We start from the raw sequence: 16,799 nt of genomic DNA, 5'->3' as shown, positions 1-16,799 counted from the left end.
AGATGCGGAAACCCCCGGAAAGTGCCCCGCTCCTAAGTTTAGGGATGGAATGTGTCTTAACAGGAATGATGAATGCGAGAGAGATAGCGAATGCACCTCACGCAGCAAATGTTGCTATGATGGGTGCTCCCACAAGTGTATGCTTCCTGCGAAACATAATGCAGGTGAATGTTTTAACCTGTTGACTACTGAATTTTTGTGATCCCCATAGGCTTCATACAGGAACCACTCTTATCCAGGACAGAGTGGGTTGAAATGGTCAATGTAGTAGAAGTCATAATGAGTTAAAAGTTGAACATTAATTTCTTCAAAATTCCTCAAAAGTGTTAGTTGATGCATTTCCCTGTATTCGAAAGAGGAATTGTGCTAAATATCTCATCAAAATTGGAGAAAACCTTATAAATTCCTTGACAAAAACCATGGCCTTTCATTTTTAGATTAAGAAAACAGTAGTGTCCCATATCAGCACACCCATTCATTTTACATATGATTCCGAGGTTATGATTAGGGAGATCGAATTTTGAGTGTATTTCATGAAATTATGAAATGCCTGAAATGTGATATATTTTTTGACTGAAAATTTTAAATATGTATTATCAGTTGTAAAGATTATAGCTGTTGCATGTCATATGATTAGAATTATACAGATATGTTTATGTGCAGACAATTGGCACTGAGCAAACAAGGGCAATACGGCAAGATGGAGTAGAGAATTTCGACAATATATATCTTGATAATAATGAGGATGGCTAATTATTTTAGATCATAGATGATTTAATAAAAAAGAAGAAATAACCAGATAAGTACTGTTGTAGTAATATTTTTAGTGTGACTTGTTTCCATTAACATTATTTTCAGAAAGTTGCAAAAGTAAAAATTATTTACAGTGTATTAGGGTAGAAGAGGTGTCTTGCATTTTCAACTTTATTTTCACTGCCATTTTCTAGCAATTGTGATGTATGCAGATTATTAATGTGCATGTATTTTTGAATTAAGTTAATAATTACTAATTTCATGTTTATTACTATCTTCACATACTATCACATGCCTGTGTACATAATGTTTTTTCTTCAAATTTATGATTTTCTTCCTGTAATTTTGAGTATCTTTGTTTTAAAAATATGGATTCTTATGTTTCTTCGTTATTATCCACTTATATTTCAAAATTAGTCATATACTCTTCATATTATTTCTTTCAAACTTTCTGGCATTTGCAGATGGGCCTTGCCCCTACATTCATGAAACATGTGATAGGGAATGCCCTCATGGTTATGCCTCAAACTCTGTCCAGTGTGAAGTATGCCGGTGCAGTCGATGGTGCTACTTTGTACCCTTTAACTGTCCGTTTGACTGTCCATACGGATATGCAACTGACCGAGTTGGATGTAAAATGTGCCATTGCAAAAGAGCAAGTAAGCAATTTTGACTCAGAAATTTAAGTATCCCGCTAGTTGATATCTAGCTAGTGACTAGCTACGACTAGATGGTGGCTAATTTAATATGCAATCATTTCTCTGATTGCTTATTACATGCTTTTCACAAATGACAGTTACAGAGATTGGTATTTTGTCCATCCACTAATACTGTTGATTCACCAGATGTTGGTTTTCATTCAAGATTTTAATGCATACCATAACTTCTCGAATGGCAGCTAATTTGGCAATGAAGATATCATAAATATGTAGATGATTTATACCAAACCACTGCAATATAGGCCTATCTCATTAAAAAGTTGGGCTTTGTTCTTGTCAGCTTAAGGTTGTCAAATTTTTTAATGACATCAAGAAAAAGTTAATTCTCAGGGAAAGTGGGTTTGTTACATTAGAATGATGGAAACATTCATTTTTTATTCCAAGTATCAAACTAAAAGTATTTTGTGTACATTTTGAATTACAGCATAGCAATCCACTTAACACTAGAAAGTGATGTGCCCCTATCACAGAAAATTTGTAATTGAATAGAATCAGTGACAAAATGTAGAATGCAAAGGAAAAATCAAACCCAGTTGATTCAATTATCTAAATGGATTCAGAACATTTTATTGATAAGGACAATTGAACACACTTAAGTTTTTATTTTTCTGGAAAATTTGGAAAAATTCAAAGGGGAGAAAACAAAATTGATGTGCCAAGAAAAAGGGCAATTGAGTTCTTTCAACATGCCATCCTCAGCCATGGGACAGAAGACACCATCAGAATCTGGATAGGGAAAAAAATTGTGTCACGACTCACCCCTAAATTCAGGATGTGTCTGAACAGGCGTGATGAATGCACCTTGCACAGCAAGTTTTTTCATGATGGGTGCTCCCACAAATGCATTCGAATCATAGATATACAGTGTGTATCAATAAAAAGGTTACATGGGAATGGGAATTGAAAAATATACAACATGGAAAATTTTTGCACATATACTCTCGGGTTTGGGTCTCATCTATCAAATGAAAGTCAAAGTTTCAACAGAATGTTACACTTGAGTGAGCACCGTCCATTATTTTAAAGCTATCAGAAATCGGTTTGCACGGGAATGCTAATTTTCATGCTTTGTCAAGGAAAAATGATGAAAACAAACTGACCATACAGTACATTTATTTTACATTTGTACAAAGTGATAAAAAATAGATTAATTTAAACATTTTGTAATAACTTTGCCACCAATATTAACATTTTAACCTTAGGTAAGCATAACCTTTACCTTTTTTGTGCCAGCTGGATCTGAGGATAAAACTGAATGTAAACAAAAGTTTATTTCAGACATCTCCAGCATTCTTTTCACTTTGTGAAAATTTATCATTTAAAGTGCAACCACATTTCATATCTTATTTAGTGCTTGTTTTCTCCAAGCTTGACAATGATTTAGCAATTTCATGTAAATCACAGCTCCATGTGAAGCTGATATCATCACGATGGCCTCTTTGTGTGGGAAGGGGGGGAGGGGTGCAAGGTGCTCTATGAAGTGCTTTGGGGAAAGGAAACAAGTTAACAAAGGTAAAAGATATCTTCAAATAAACCTTTCTAGCTAAAGTCCCCATGTTGTTCATGATTAATGTTTACTTTTAGTCATGTAACTATTTCCAAGTTCTGTGCAAATCATTTTTCACAAATTTTTTATCAGATGGTGCTCACTCAAGTTTTTTTGACAATATATTTTCATTTGCTTAGAGAGATCTGTATCAATGTTTAAACGTGGAAAAGGCCTCAGGAAATTACAAATATATGATTTTACAGGATTAATTCCAAGTGTAAACTTTTTTCTGATACGCACTGTATACATGTAATCAAATTCCACCTGCACATTCCAGAGACGCCATTTTGGATAGCATCGACTTGAGACATTTTCATGTTATCATCATTGAGTCATCCATTTGGTTAATCAGTCATTGAGAGCTGCCTCTAAATCACTCGTGTTATTACATCTTTTGATCATGAACGGTTGTGGATAAGAGGTATTCAAAGACCTGTCTCATCTCAGCATTTGCTTTTAGGAGTGAGGGATGTACATGTATGATCGTGACTGCCTGTTGGGATGACATTTGCAACATGAACAGGCATTATTCTCCTTGAGTTTCTTGGTATGGCATGCCAATTTCATAGGTTTGGGGGTTTATTTCCTTTGTCGTTTTGATGAAATACCGTACAGCTTTGCTGTCATGGTGAGTAAAGACAGATACCAAGGTATTTAGTTAGCATATCTTTCTATCTTTGTGACTGCTTCAAATCTCATTGCAAAATATGCTTGTTTGTGGATGTTAATTTGCAAAAAAAGATACTCTTCTTTGACTAGTGGGGAGTTTTGTAGAATTGTAGAAGAGACAATCATGATGTTAAACCTTTACAGATAAGACAATTGTGAAGTTAAACAGAATGTTAATTTCTTTAGGCTGTGTTTTTGTTTGGATTAAAGAATCAAGATATTAGAATCTGCATGCATGTACCTTGGCTTGTTTGTCTCCTGCTTAGGAGTAATTTGATAATTATGTGTCTCTCATGTTAAGAGTATGTAGTCTTGAATTTCTAGTATTTCTGTCATAACCACACAGTCAAACCAGCCAATGATATTGGAAAGTTTCTGGACACCCCTGTGTGCTTGCCCATCAACCCGATGAAATGTCTCCTCACCTGCAGCCTGGGATACATGACAGATTCCTTGGGATGCAGGATATGTCGTTGCAGGACGGAAGGTGAGGATGATACCTTGTACCCCCTTTTGAAAGTTTATAATCACTTGGTCTATTGGGAGCTGGTCTTACTTCTCAAATAGACTTATACCACATGGTCTAAACCTATTTGGTTTAACTTTTAATTTATTATAATTGTCTTTTGGTCTACATTACACATGGTCTAATACCTATTTAGCTAATTCTCATACTTATGATAATGCTTAGATGTTTAGATGTATATTTTCCAGTTTTGTCAATTTTTTATATTGCACTTTGCCCGATATATGATTTAAAAAAATGGTTTAAAGATTTAGCTTAGACCACATGGATTATAAAAATACTGGGTGTATCTTTACTGGAAAATAGACAGAGCAGTAAATCGGCTACCGTTAATAGATAAGAATTAGGATTAGACTGTGGGATGAGACCAAATGGAAGCTAGTGGCAATTCACCTTGTTCACAAATGACACAAGGCTAAGAACAAAGTAGGAACACATTTTTTGTGTGCAGACTCGTAGAAATCACTCCTCTCATGTTTGTGTTGTTAAACTTACAATGTACATAATTTATCAAAACCATGAAACAGTATAGAATGAACAATTCAATATAAAGTATGTTTGCAGTTATCAAGATAAAATAATCTAGTTTTTTATTATCCCTTGTTACTGTACATCCAATTGCTTTTGTATACAGAACTTTGTCCAGCTTTGCTGTGTGGTGTGTGAATGAACATTTTAAGCTGGTATATGACAAAACTGTTTGAATTTGTGCAGATTATCAATTTTCATGGTTTTCATGGAGAGAGTTTTAGTCTTGATAGGTTTCATACCATAAAACAGCCTCAAAATATAATTTATCAGTAATGGAATGTCTTTGTGCAAAATTTTGAGTGAGTGTGTGTGTATGAGATTGTACTGCATGCCTGTACATTGCATATACATTGCCTTTGCTGTCTTCAGTAGATGTGAATCTATTCAGATAAAATGTCTGCTTTTCCCGCACGTCACAGAATTAGTATTGGATCAGAAATACAAATTTTATTTAGTTGAATTATGTGATGGATCATTAGGGTTTTATTGTCAATGTTGGCTATAAAGGCTGTTTCATCTTCATAAGATATAAAGTTACTAAGATAGCATAGGTTATATACATGTAAATGAAATGATGCCTGCTTTCAAGGGGATTGAATTTGGCTTGCAAATACACATCCATGACAATTAGAAAATCTCATTAATGATCTACATATAAGATCCATTTTAATCCAGGGAATGATGACTTCACTGTCTGTAGAAGATGTTGAGTTATTGGCAATATGGTACTTCAATGAAATGTTGGCTTTCTGAGTACTAAAGGGATACCATTTCATATTAGAAATACAAAATCAGTTTCAAACATTTGATAGAGCATAAAAGTCATCTTTTTGAATGCATTTTGAAGCAATGGCTGTGTTATCTTCTGAAGATATGAAGTTCTTTAAATATCATGGGGTGAGTACATGTAATTTAAATTTGCTTTCACGGCACTCAATGGAATTTGATTGAGATACAAATAGCAATGCATTACAGATGGTTTTTAGGTGATTTGTTTTCATTTAATCACCAATGCAGGTTTTGATGATTATGCTGTCTTCAGAAGATATGAAATAATTTATAATGGGGAAGTTAAGTGACATGAGGTCTGGTTTCATAAACTTAGCTTCTGATATTCGACTCTGAGGCCTATTTCTAAACTCTGATTTAAATTAACTGCTGGTTCTAAATTTTACTAAGTATGGATACCCCATTGTGGCACAAATTTGTATTGGCATATGTTCAGTTTGTCAAATCATTAGGTGGTCTGTCTTTGACAGATCACCTCTTAATTTCGTCAATTTCTTATTTATTTATTTATTTTCAACGATTTTTTTGTCGCCAAGATATCTTGCAATGGACTTGGTCAATTTAATTGAATTTCATGTCATTTATAGGATCTGTCATGGACACGTCATCTAGGCGCCATTTTGTAAAATCATATTATCAATCATAATTCTGAGCAATTTGATACCCAATTTAGCTCTCTATGACCAATAATAACGAAATGAACACCCATTAAAGTTTGCAGCAGGTGTGCGCGCGAGCTCTCACTATAGGCCATATATGGGCAAAAACATGCCTATTGAAAATTCACTATAGCTCTTTGAATAGTCCGTTGACCCCCATTTTTTTTTCATATATCGATAGAGTATGAGTTGTAGATTTGATTTCATGTCACCATTGTCCCTCAATTTGATCATGACGTCATCAAAATGGCGTCGGAAGTCAAAGTATCAATTTTCCTTGTTTTGACGTCATAATAATTATGCAAATTAGGCTCTAACTCCGTGAATATTGGTCAATTTTCACCCAATTTTCGATATGATGTAGCTTAGCTCTTACTCTTTATGAATTATTGCCTTTATTTTTTATTTTGATAAACGGATCATCCCGAAAAATTGCAAATAATAAAGGCATGTCATTTTTCGTCATTTTGCATGTAATCTCTATGGGACATGACTTTTTCTCAAAACTAGATTCGACATTCCTCTATTTCGTGAGCCATATCTCCATTTTTTCTTGTCAGTTTTCAATGAGCTTTTAGTATGTTGTAGCTGAGATTCTAAGCTTTCGGTAGTGTGCCCTCCATTGTTTGATCAGATGCCGGGATCATGCCCATATTTCGCTTGCAAAATTGGAATTGTAATTCTCAAATTTGCTTACGTGTAAAGTCTATGGGAAATATTCTAGCTCAATCGGTTAGGCGTCAGACTTGTATCTCATTCAATCATGCGGGCAGGGGTTCGAGTCCGCGGGTGAACATGATTTTTTTTTTACTATCTTGCGCACGATCAATTATAACAATTCTAATAAATAATAGCTAAAATATTGCAAAATAAAACAATTTATAATTACTTTTTTTCATATTACATCTATCTAATCATATCCGTCCATCCGCTATCTGTTATAAATCTATCTTTATTTCTTTTCATCTATCTATCTATCTATCTATCTATCTGTCTATCTATCTATCTACCTACATGACATATATGTCTATCTCTCTGTCAAATATATATCTACCTGTTTGAATATGTCTCGCTCCCTCTGTCTCTCACTCTATCTATCTATCTATCTATCTATATGTATGTCTATCTATGTTTTATTAATATAACCACCTATAATTTATCTCTCAATCCATCACTTGATCCATCTGTCGCGCCATCCATCTATATATATATAAAATCATCTATCTTGTATATATCTGTTTGAATATGTATGTCTGACGATTGTCATTACCACATTAATAATCACATTTAGCAATGGTCAAGATATATTCTTAGGATGTCTACGATCAAGATTATCAATCATATCTAAATGATTCATTTCATACATTAGCCGACACTGAATGAAAAATCATGACAGACCACTTAATTCGTCCTCGTGACGAATTAAGATCAAGTTTGATATTCATATCATTCATACCTGTTAAATATACCAGGCAATGATAAATTACATATTTTTCTTTATCATGAAAGCAAGGGGAAACAAAATAGTAAACATAGGAATTGATACAATATAAACAGTTCAATACCTAATTATATTTTGTTGATGATTTATTAACATGGGTGATGTTTGACATTATTGTGCCATGATGGTGTCTCATAAAAATCTCTTCAAAAGCTACGTATAATTGTGCACAAGACTGGGAAATGTTTTTTTGGCGCTACTGAAGTTATCAGCTACAGTTGTATGTTGTACATAAGAATATATCATTTAGTGTAAGAACATTACCGACTGCACAGAAACGCTAACAGAGGCCCTGTTACAGCTATTAATGTTGCAGTGATACCTGATGTCACAATTTGATTTATAGCACATTTTTTAATGTTTATATGTGCAGATCAAGAGTGTACTCCAATTGAGGCGTGTGGCCTCTACTGCCCTCTAGGGTATGCAACAGACCATCTCGGATGCCATGTGTGCAAGTGTCTACAGAGAGGTTTGTACAACTTTGATGATATTATTTTTCTCTATGCCACATCCATATTAGTCATATTCCTATGACATTCTTGCATACGCAATAAATGTAATTCTTTTGAGAAATTAATGTATGATTTATCAGAGTAGTATTTTCTATTTTCATGATTCTAAGTAATCCAGGTTTCTAAATATGGCAATGGCCATTCAACAAGTCACAATAGTTTTATAATTCAACAGTTTTTTTGTTGTTGCATGTTAGCTTAAAATAATCAGTCTTTAATGATATCCTTTTTAAAATAATCAGTTTGTAATGATATCCTTTTTGAAATAATCACTTTGTAATCATATCCTTTTCATTTTCTTTAAGTGTTGATTGTTACATATGTTGAGGGTCTGACATCCAATTTTTATTCTTTTTTTTTTTACTAAAACTGCATGTACCAAGAAGCAAAACCAATTTGGAAAGCTTTTGCTTTGTAATATTCTTTGATGTTAGTTGCAAATGATTTATGAAAGTAATTTGCAAAGTTCTTGTATTTGTCTTGTTACAAGAAATAACCCATCATAATCTACAACAACTGTGTATACAGTTGTAAGAGAAAACTGGCCAATGTGAAACTTATCTCTTATTGCATTATGATATCAATTAGATGAATTTTTTATACTGCAGCCACTGTATAAATATATTGTATATGTGATATTGTTATATAGATGGCACAGATGAAATGTTTCTACCTCAGTTGACCTTGTGTCCAGCAGTCCAATGTCCATATGGGTGTTTGTTTGGTTCAGCCACTGACCTCTTGGGTTGTCCCACATGTGATTGCCAAAGAGGTGAATAAATCAGTGAGACTCGTCTGTTAACCAATTGGCTATATAATTCCAACTGTCCTTTTACCAAGCCTATGGTAAAGTAAGATAAACTTTTTTAGACTGATGCCTTCGTTAGAGTTCTTCTATGCTGTCCATACATTGATAATCCTGTTTTTAAGGTACACACCACATAGGAATAGTTTTCAAATTAAAGTAGATTTATCTTTCTATCATTGAGTTTCAAAACTTGTCTGAATTTTATTCCTTGATTAAAAAAAATACCCTGTTTTAATCTTGTGAGTTTTATATCACTTTTGCATTCAATATTATCAAACTGATTTTCTTTTTTTGTCTAGGAACATATTAGTGAAAGTTGCATGCCTATTTTTTAATTTTTATGTAAAAATGAAATTATAGAAAGTCTGCCTCATCAATAATGAATGTTACCATTTTCTTTCTGAACTATCACATTCTTGTACAATTTATAGACTCTCCAATGTCAACTAATAGACCAATGAGCAACTATTATTGATTGTTTTGTGTATTGTGTTTAAATTTTTCATTTGCCAGGAATTCCCTTAGATTTCTCAAGTTCCTGCACCTCCTTGCACTGCCCATACGGATTTTCTACCGATGATACTGGGCATAAAGTGTGTAAATGTCGCCTGCCAGGTATTTGGGTTGCATTATTTTGAACACGCCTTAGTCTTTTTATAGGAACTTAGTCCCATGCCATTCAGTGTTTTTACTTTACTGTTAGATTGGTGTGGGATAAATCTGTTTAATTTATGCTTTATGAAACTCCACACTTGGAGGGAATGTATGTAGTACTGTTAGATCGCTGTGGGATAAATCTGTTCAATTTATGCTTTATGAAACTTCACAATTGAAATTTTTGAATGAAATTGTGATTCTTGATAATGTGACTAAAGATGATGTGACAGATGAGCCCCAAAGACTTCTGCTAAAATAGCTTCATATGGCAAAGAAAAAAAATTAACCATTATTGTACTGTGGTCTGATTTATATTTGCGATTTATTATTTTTTGTGTTTTGGGGTCTGTTTGATAAATAGTTACAACTGTTGTAACTTTGCCATAATGGCAACTACCATGGCAACAGGGCTCATCAGCCACTCAAAGTCAAGGTTACCATGGTAGTTGCCATAATGAAACGGGCCCCTGGTGGGCATTTAGTCAGCATTTGTCATCAGAAAAAGTGTCATATCTGAAAAAATTTCTTGGTTTGATTGGTGTATTCCCTTTATCGTTTTGAATATACGGACATTATTTCATTTAAGTACTCCATAATATCTCAGTTATTTCACATCTTCTGAAGATAGCAGAGATATATGTTACCATGGTAATTGTCTAAGAATTACATCTTTTAGAGTGTTGAATTCATTCATGAGTCTATTCTTCAAACAGTGGACTCATGAATAAAATAGCGTATCTAACGATGGTAACAACCGTCATTTTGGCATACTGTGACAAAAGCGCGCATCAGCATTGGACTTTTTTTGTACATGCGCCCGATACGCGCTAAATAAAGCGTAATTCATACAGGAAATCTGCATAAACCATGGATTCAACCATGGGTTTTCAAAACCACCATTGTGAATTCAGGCAACTGAGTTGTCCAAGATGAAATGTGAAATTATGAATATGAAAAAAAGACATGATTCCTACAGTTAAGACTAGATTCTGGATTTAAATAAGTTGCCTGGCAGGAGCCCCCTCAAGTTTAAACAGATTAAGAGTGGGGATTTGTTAGCTGATGAAACAGTAAAGCTTCTACCAACAATGCATTATTATTATTGTTTGCTAATATTGACCAGGTGGCATTTTGCATGAAACTTCAGTAAATTATTATTTTTCATCAGTATTTTACATTTTCTCTGGTTTCCTTTTTCGAAGCTCTTTGCCCATCAATGAGGAACTGTTCTCTGGAATGTACAATTGGGAGACTCTCTGATGCCCATGGATGTGAAATTTGTGTGTGTAAACCAGAGATTGGTATGTTGAGATCAAAATGCATTTTGAATTTATTCATATTATAGGTTGGATTGGTTAAGGATCTTTTAAATCTATTTGCAATGCTTTAAAATGCCAATGGTTTCTTAAATTTTAAGAATCTTTTAGTCGATATCAAAGTACTTGAATGTTATACATGTGAAGTGTATGTAATAATTCAATTTAAAATTACATTCTGAATGGACCTTTTTTGGAAAAAGTGAATGAAGTTCCTCTCTGCTTGCTATACGCTGTGATTGCTTATTACAAATCTTGAGAATGCTAGCGGCAAAGTTTGTTATTTCACTGCCTGATTTTCATTTAACTACTTAATAGATTATTACTGTTAGATGGTTTTTAACAAACAAAAATCATGCTCTCTTTAGATGTCAGTGGATGCCCAGTCTTGACTACGGCCAACTGCCCAGAACTGGACATGTGTGCTTATGGCCTGGCCTCATCATTACCAAGTGGATGTGAGATTTGCGTGTGCAAGACACCAGGTTAGTAACCTCACCCTATCAAAACATCGGCGGTCATCCAAACCATCGTATCACTTATACGATAGTGCAAACCCATTTCAGATAAAAATCAACTTCAAAGTTTACTAAAATTTTCACACTTAGTTCTCAAGCCTTACATTGCTAGAAAAATACATGGTTGGAAAGACCACGGAAAGTGCTTTACATTTGTATCTTTATTTTTACACAAAAGTAAGGATCCGAGAAAATATGGCAGTAGAGTGACATGCTTGTAATTTCTGCTAAAATCTCAAAATCGATTTTTGAACGTTAATTGACTGATACGACAGTTCAGATGACAAAATGTGTTATTAAGTTTTTAGTGTTACTTGATTTATTAGAACAAAGCAGTAAATATGCTTCTTGTGTGATTTTAAAGATGTCTGACTATTATCAACATTTGTTGGACTTCAAATTGGCCTTGTCTTCCCTGACCATCTTGTGTGACTCAAGGATCGCCAAAGCTGATTTTAAAGACAAGACAAAAATTTCTGTGTTATCCAGCTCACACTCTCTAAAAGAACACATATGGTCTATGTGAGATGCTTTGCTAGAGTATATTTAAGTGTTGTATAGTGATTCAATGTGGAAATTATGGTTGAATATAATCTTTATCTATCATTGTTATGAGAGAATTTAAAAAGAGTGTCATGACACCTTCCATTCTATTTCAGTGACAGACTGTCCTCCCCTGAGCAGAGAGGCATGCCAGCTTAGATGCCAGAGGGGATTTGCAACCGATGAGAATGGCTGCGAAATTTGCCTTTGTACGAAATCAGGTAAATGGAAAGGATTCCACCTAAAAATCTTCTAATCAATTTGGCTAAAACTAGATTAAGACATTCTTGTGGACAAAATAGTTTTCGGATCTGACATATCCTCACTATGAAAGATGATCACATAATTTGGAAAATCATGATGAAATTGGTGTTGTCTTGAAATTTTGTCACAAAATCCACTATTGCTATATCCAGAAGTGATAGGAAACCTAATTACGAGATCATATTTTCCATGTCATATACCATTTCTTTGGTGATGAATGAATTTCTCAGCTACTTTTTATACCAATCAGCTACAGTTTCAAATTCATCATTGTAGATTAAAATTCTCACCTTTGATGGTTATTTGAATGGAAAATTCAATATATTACAATTTTGTTTAGGGTTACAGAAACTCCACTCCTATGTATGTCAAAACTCTGTTTTTGGTCTTAGCAGAAAGTGATGGGAATTTTCTTTAGCCAGAGAAAGGTTCACCAGTCTTGCATAAAGTTTTATGTAACTCACAAACAGCTCCATGAAACAGCTGTGTTTCATGGATAGAACTCAAATATTCAAATATCTCTGTAATTTCTTTTGATATTACTGTATTTTCTTGTTCATTTAGATGATGAGTGCAGCACACTTGTATCAAGTAAAACATGTTCCAAGACTTGTTTGTTTGGTTTAGCAACAGATGCGGATGGTTGCCCTATTTGTTCTTGCAAGATCCCTGGTGAGTTTTTGACCAACATGTTTGATTAAGTGACCATGGAGAAATTGAATATTAACTATTATTGGAAATTTATCAATCTAGGAATCTTAAAAACCGATTTAAGAAATATTGTAGTTTGATGTTATGCACAGCAACAGTGACTGAGTATGGTGGTTTCATTGTACACCATGTATTCTTTCGTGAGCATCTTGGTCCTCTATGCAAATTTTTACTTCCTTGTGATTTAAATATCAGATATATTTACCATAATTCACAGCAACCCCAATTAAAATGATCTTGGCTTGGTATGAAAAGCAATAAAAAGGAGTGAGGAAAGGCTTACTTTGATGTTCACTTTATAGAATACAGATCACAAATGAACATGAGCTATGAACAAAAAAAAAGCTTCAATATTTCAACAAATAGAAGCTTCAATAGAGATGAAGTCAGATCTGCTTGGCTAGCACAACTGAACAATGATTACAAAATACAATGTAGTCTTAGTCTCATACAGTAATTTTGCATTTATTTGTTGAATTTATTCTGTACAGTTGTTCACACTCAAAGGGATCCGTTTCAGATCGAATCTTCAATGAGGACACCTTGCCCACCTGTTAACTCTGAAAACTGTGCACTTGTATGTTCTGAAGGTTACGCTACTGACCAGGGATGTGAAATATGTGCTTGCCAAAATACAGGTAAATTTTAATATTTATTATTTGTTTTATGATTGATATTAATGATATTTTATAAAATAGGTATTTTGCAGTTAGGTCAAATACCCCTATGTGAAATTCCCAATCCCTCTGCCATCTATTTACATTTCATCCATCAAGGATTCCCTCAAGGACCAATCATAGCAACTTTTTATGAAATGGAGCCCAGGGGACCGTCTTACAAAGAGTTGCGATTGATCTGATCAATCACAACTATTGACGGCCTGCAACGTCAACATCTATTATGCGTGCTTGTTCAAAATATTTTATAGCTATAATGTGTATTCATGCATTTATTGTTTTCTTAAAAATTCACTTTGCTTCTCTTTATTGAGAATTGAGGTAATGCTCAACAGAAAGAGGTATTGCTTTTGAAAATATTTCTTTAAAATAGCTGTAATGATGTGTATATTTCAGGTTATTTTCATTTATTGAATGTATTTTATGAAAGAACACAAAAAAGTTACAAATATGTGCATTTTATTAAGAGATGTTATCAATTACAATGAGAATAATCTGTACTTAAGATTAATTTGAAGAGATGTTTTATAAAAGGGGAACGTAAGAGAAACAAAATTGAAATCAAGAAAAAAAAGAATTTTACATCAAAAGGAATGTCAGAAGAGAAAGAAACTGACTTGATAAAGAGACTATGAAAAACAGTTGACGTCACTATATGCTTCTCAGGCGACGATATATTGATAATTTTCGTAACAATGAAGGGCACCCACATAGTATAATGGTAGCTAGACAAAAGAATATCATGTCTGTGGTTTTTACTAGTCACTTCCTAGTTGTTCCATTGTTCCCATAAGGGCATTTTCATGATACACCGCACAATTTTACACACTTTTCATTGTGTGTTTGATTATCTCTAAAACAACCTATGATGGGAGTTTGCAAACTTCCATCATATGTTGTTTTAGAGATAATCATACACACAATGAAAGGTGTGTAAAATTGTGCCATGTAACGACAATTACCGTGAAAATGCCCTTGGGAACAATGGAACTTTATTGCAACTGAATGATATTATGATCTTACTACTTTAACTGTTCTTGTCTCGCCTGTATAGCAAAGCGAGACTATAGGTGCCGCTTTTCCAATGGCGGCGTCAACATCAATTCTTAACTGAAGGTTACATTTTTTAAATAACTTCATAACCTAAAAAGTAGGCCCTAAATAATATGATCCCAGTTGATAAAACTTGGACATAAGAGTCGATTACTTCGAAAATTGACACGCAGGTTGTCTAGGACATAATAAACAAACTTGTATCGTAATTAGCTCATCCGGCCCGAAGGGCCAAATGAGCTTATGCCATGGTGTGGTGTCCGTCTTCTGTCATCCAACCTCAATTTCAAAATGCTACTTCTTTGCCATTTTCACTAGATCGGGGATTCAAAACTTCTACACAGAATTTTGAAATTTATTAGATATGCTAATTTATGCGCATTTTTCAAAATTCACAAATAATGCTTCTTTATTTGTTGACTGATTTTGATTTTTTGCTTCCATCTGGTAGAGCTTCATGAGGTTCACCAATCTTCTACACAGAATTTTGAAATTTTGACTAGAAAATTTTTATGCTAATTATGCGAAATTCATATTTTTAAAAATTCACATAAAATGCTTCCTCTTCTTTAATTGTTGACTGATTTTGATTTTTTTTCTTCCATCTGGTAGAACTTCATGAGGTTCACCAAACTTCTACACAGAATTTTGAAATTTTCAGTAGAAAATTATGTATGCAAATTTATGCAAAATTGATTCAGAAATCACAGAAAATGCCTATTCTTCTTTATTTATTGACAGATTTTGATTTTTTTTCTTCCATCTGGTAGAACTTCATGAGGTTCACCAAACTTTTACACAGAGTTTTGAAATTTTCAGTAGAAAATTATTCATGCTAATTTATGCAAAATTTATTCAGAAATCACAGAAAATGCCAATTCTTCTTTATTTGTTGACAGATTTTGATTTTTTTTCTTCCATCTGGTAGAGCTGCATGAGGTTCACCAAACTTGTACTCAAAATTTATAAATTTTGTCTGGAAAATTATTAATGCTAATTTATGCAAAATTTATTTATAAATCACAAAATATGTTTTTTCTTCTTCATTTGTTGATCAATTTCAATTTTGTTTGCTTTATATGATAGCTCGAGGTGGTGATACAAAATTTCAACACAGAACTTTTTAAATTCATTAAATATGCTAATTTATTCTTTTATTTTCAAAACTCACAAAAATTAATGATTTATTTTTTGATTTTGATTTTGATTATTTTTGTTCCATCTGAGAGCTACATGAGGTTCACCAATGTTCTACACAGAGTTAAGAAATTTTTATTAGAAAGTTATTTATGCTCAATTTAAATGAAATTTATTCAGAGATCAAAAAAATGCTTCTACAGTGCGTATCAAAAAAAAGTTTACACTTTGAAAAAGCCCTGGGAATTAAAAAATATACAACATGTGGGTTATTTTTTCACATATTATCTTGGGGTTGGGTCTCATCTATCCAATGAAAGTAAAAGTTTTGACAGAATGTTACACTTGAGTGAGTACTGTCCATTTTTGTAAAGCTCGCAGAAATCTGTTTGCGCAGAAATGCTTATTTTCAGGTTGTGTCAAGGGGAAAGGGCGAAATCAAACCTACCCTGCGAAACATTTCTCATACATTTCCCTTGCACTTTTAGTCAATTGAAATAAAACGGATACATTCAAGCATTTTGTAACAATTTTGCCACCCAAATTGAAATTTCAACTCTTAGTAAGCACAACCTTTACCCTTTTTGTGCCAGCTGGATCTGAGGACATACGGTAACTGAATCTGAACAAAACTTTATATCATACATCTCCACCATTTTTCACTAAGTTTTTATCATTTAAAGTGGGTTTACATTTCATTTTTCATTTTATACTTGTTTCTCCACACTTTTGTTAAGCTTGACCATGATTATCAAAATGAGAATCAAGCATAAGCCATTTCATGTAAATCACAGCTCAGTGTAAAGCAAACATCGTCTCGATGGCCTCGGTGTTTGGGGGAGTGGGATGGGGCGAAATGCAATCTTCAAAGTGTTTTGGGCAAGGAAACAAGTAAAAAAAAGGT

At 33.5% G+C, this 16,799-nt stretch overlaps 1 protein-coding gene across 1 annotated transcript in view; it reads left to right on the top strand.

Moving 5' to 3' along the window:
• LOC121432204 (balbiani ring protein 3-like) overlaps positions 1-16,799 on the top strand; it is a 61,714-nt gene that overhangs the window by 1,078 nt on the left and 43,837 nt on the right. The window contains exons 2-12 of the mRNA XM_041630057.1: positions 3-164; positions 1,218-1,412; positions 4,037-4,177; positions 8,070-8,168; positions 8,861-8,983; positions 9,533-9,634; positions 10,879-10,977; positions 11,361-11,477; positions 12,170-12,274; positions 12,882-12,989; positions 13,520-13,666. Coding sequence (XP_041485991.1) covers positions 3-164; positions 1,218-1,412; positions 4,037-4,177; positions 8,070-8,168; positions 8,861-8,983; positions 9,533-9,634; positions 10,879-10,977; positions 11,361-11,477; positions 12,170-12,274; positions 12,882-12,989; positions 13,520-13,666 — 1,398 coding nt within the window. The remainder of the gene's footprint in view (positions 1-2; positions 165-1,217; positions 1,413-4,036; positions 4,178-8,069; positions 8,169-8,860; positions 8,984-9,532; positions 9,635-10,878; positions 10,978-11,360; positions 11,478-12,169; positions 12,275-12,881; positions 12,990-13,519; positions 13,667-16,799) is intronic.

This window comes from Lytechinus variegatus, chromosome 18 (genome assembly GCF_018143015.1).
Source record: "Lytechinus variegatus isolate NC3 chromosome 18, Lvar_3.0, whole genome shotgun sequence".
Lineage (NCBI taxonomy): Eukaryota > Metazoa > Echinodermata > Echinoidea > Temnopleuroida > Toxopneustidae > Lytechinus > Lytechinus variegatus.
This window is presented reverse-complemented; position numbering and strand designations above follow the sequence as displayed.